At 28.3% G+C, this 2500-nt stretch overlaps 1 protein-coding gene across 1 annotated transcript in view; it reads right to left on the bottom strand.

Annotated features, from left to right (window-relative positions):
* The window catches only part of LOC122584343 (protein TIC 214-like), a 5279-nt gene that overhangs the window by 1128 nt on the left and 1651 nt on the right, over positions 1–2500 (bottom strand). Inside the window, exon 1 of the mRNA XM_043756545.1 lies at positions 1–2500. This exon is cut by the window's left edge and continues 1128 nt beyond it; it is cut by the window's right edge and continues 1651 nt beyond it. Within this exon, the coding sequence (XP_043612480.1) occupies positions 1–2500 (2500 nt within the window).

Genomic DNA, 2500 nt, shown 5'->3' with positions numbered 1-2500 from the left:
TATTTATGATATAGTATCACAAACTCTGGAAAGAAAAAAACTTTCGGATTTGATATGAGGTGATTTAAAATTAAGAATTTTTCATTCATTCCCATCCAATCAAAAGACATTTCCATCCAATAAAAAAAGACCTTTTTGTAATTTATTTCGCAATTTGAATCAATTGGAAGATAAAAAATATGAAATTGATCCTTTATTTGGTCCTTATTAGGTTCAACCTGAATTTTTGTATTAAATTTCCACCCCAAATATTTTCTATCCGTATTTTTTTCCATATATATAATATCACTTTTTCCTAGATAATTCTTTATAGGAATATTCTTGAGTATGTTAAAAATTTTTCTGGTGGAATTTTCCTGCTTTTTCTTTTTATTTCTTTCTAATGATGTTCTATAAATACAGGATTTTTTCTTAGTTTCAGAATGAATATATTTATATGATAAAAGATCATATCTATAGTTTTTTTCAAAATTATCCTCTTTATTTGATAATAAATAGATTTTCAAATTTTGTTTTTTTTTGAAATCAAAAAAAGGGTCCTTTTCATAGGAATACCATTTCTTTAAATCATTATTTTGAGAGGTATTTATCCCATTTCGCCATTTTTGGGGGACTAATGTAGACCATGTAATCTGAGATAAATCGTATTGATAATGACCTCTTAACCAGTTTTTCCACGGATTCATTCCATAATTTGGAAGTTTCTTATGTCTTATTTCGGAATCAAATATTCCTTGTTTTCCAAAAAAATCCTTTATTTCATTCTTAAGAAAAAAAGATGGTCCATTATATTGAAGAATAGATCTTACCTTATTGAAGTTAATTGCTTGGGTTTGTGATAATTTAAAAAATACATATTTTTGTGACAAGTAAGATAAATCAAAAAAAATATGTGACTTTCGCTTACTATTTCTAAGATTATCAAATATCTTTTTTATAGTCATAGGCGAAATAAGGTCAATTTTATTTTGTTTTGTTTTCTTAATCCTTTCTTGATCTTGATTTCTTTTATTATTGTCAATGTGTTTCTCAACAATTTTTTTTGTTGATTCCATAAAAAGGTATAGAGTGGTTCTGCGCATATTAATGATACATAGAAAGATATCAATGTATATTTTTTCAATGCAAAATTGAATTAATAATTCAATATTTTTTCTTTTTAATAGTTTCCAAATTTTTGGGGGTGATTCTCCATTATTCTTTTTATTTTTTTTCATTATTTCTATTTGATTTCTGATTGTGTTTCTTCTATCAATTCTATGTTCCATTTCTTCTTTTGCCTGTAAATAATTTGTCCATGTAGCTCGATTTTGACTAAGTGATTCATGAATTATCTTTTTGCTGATTATAGAATCATTTTCTGTTTGAGTTTGACTTGATTCATATATTTCTCCCGGTATAAATAATGGAATTTTTGTTCCTTTTAAAAGTAGTTGTTTTACAAATAAAACAGCTTTTGTTTGTTTCTTTGTTATTTTTTTTAAAACTCTTCGAACTCTAAAATTGAATTTTCTGATTTCGACTTTATAGTCTACATCTTTAAAAATAGGTTCAAAAAAGGAAGGTGTTTTTCGGGGAGGCCCAAAAGGATATTCTGTTTCCATTCCCAAAACTGTTAAAAAACAAGAATCAAAATCCTCCTCTTGCTTTCGATCGCTATCAGAGAGTCGTAGTTTAGATCTGTGCCAAGGTTTCAAATGAAAAGGATATAGGATTTTGATCTGAAAACCTTCTCTTAACCAATTTTTGGGAAATTCCGTTTTGGAGAATTGAAGACCATTATAGCTGCACTTTAGATAAATTTCTCTATTCCAATCTTGGAAATCTTCATACCATTCCGGAGATTGCCGTAATAAAATACGGCCAATATTCTTAACTATTATGAATAAGGGTAATTTAATATATCTTCTAAAAATTGATTGACCTAGTAACATAACACTTCTTGTTTTTTGTGCATATGGAATGTTATCCCAGAATTCCATTGCATCTTCCTGATTATTTTTTTTTATTTGGAACTGTTGATCTAAAATTTCGAATTCTGACTTTTTACCCAACCAATCTCTAATATTACAAAAAAGTTTCATTAGGTTGGATATAGGAAAAGGAAAATCTTCCATTTTTTCCAAAAAAAGGGGGGAATGGGGATTTCCTTGAGAGGGTCCCCAAATAACCATTTTACGCCTTTGAACGCGCATAGATCCTTTTATTACGGCTCGACGAAAATCCGGTTCTTCTAAATAACTTATAAAACCCGAATCTCTATTAAATTTGCTATAAAGATTATAATTCTTGAAATTAGACTTCTTAAAACTTCGTCTGGAACGAGTTAAAAAAGCTATACGTTTAAATCTTCTTGTTCGAAGCTGGTGCTCCAGCCCTTGCATTATGCCTTGTTCTTTTCGTCGTTTTTTAAAATGTTGTTCCAACTCATTGATTAATTTGTATGACCATCGAGGGGGTTTTTTACCTATTTTGTTTATTCCAATAGATTCTTTTTCAC

This window comes from Erigeron canadensis, unplaced genomic scaffold, assembly GCF_010389155.1.
Source record: "Erigeron canadensis isolate Cc75 unplaced genomic scaffold, C_canadensis_v1 Conyza_canadensis_unscaffolded:230, whole genome shotgun sequence".
Classification (NCBI taxonomy): domain Eukaryota; kingdom Viridiplantae; phylum Streptophyta; class Magnoliopsida; order Asterales; family Asteraceae; genus Erigeron; species Erigeron canadensis.
Note: the sequence above shows the minus strand (reverse complement) of the source record. Positions and strands in the feature narration are given on the sequence as shown.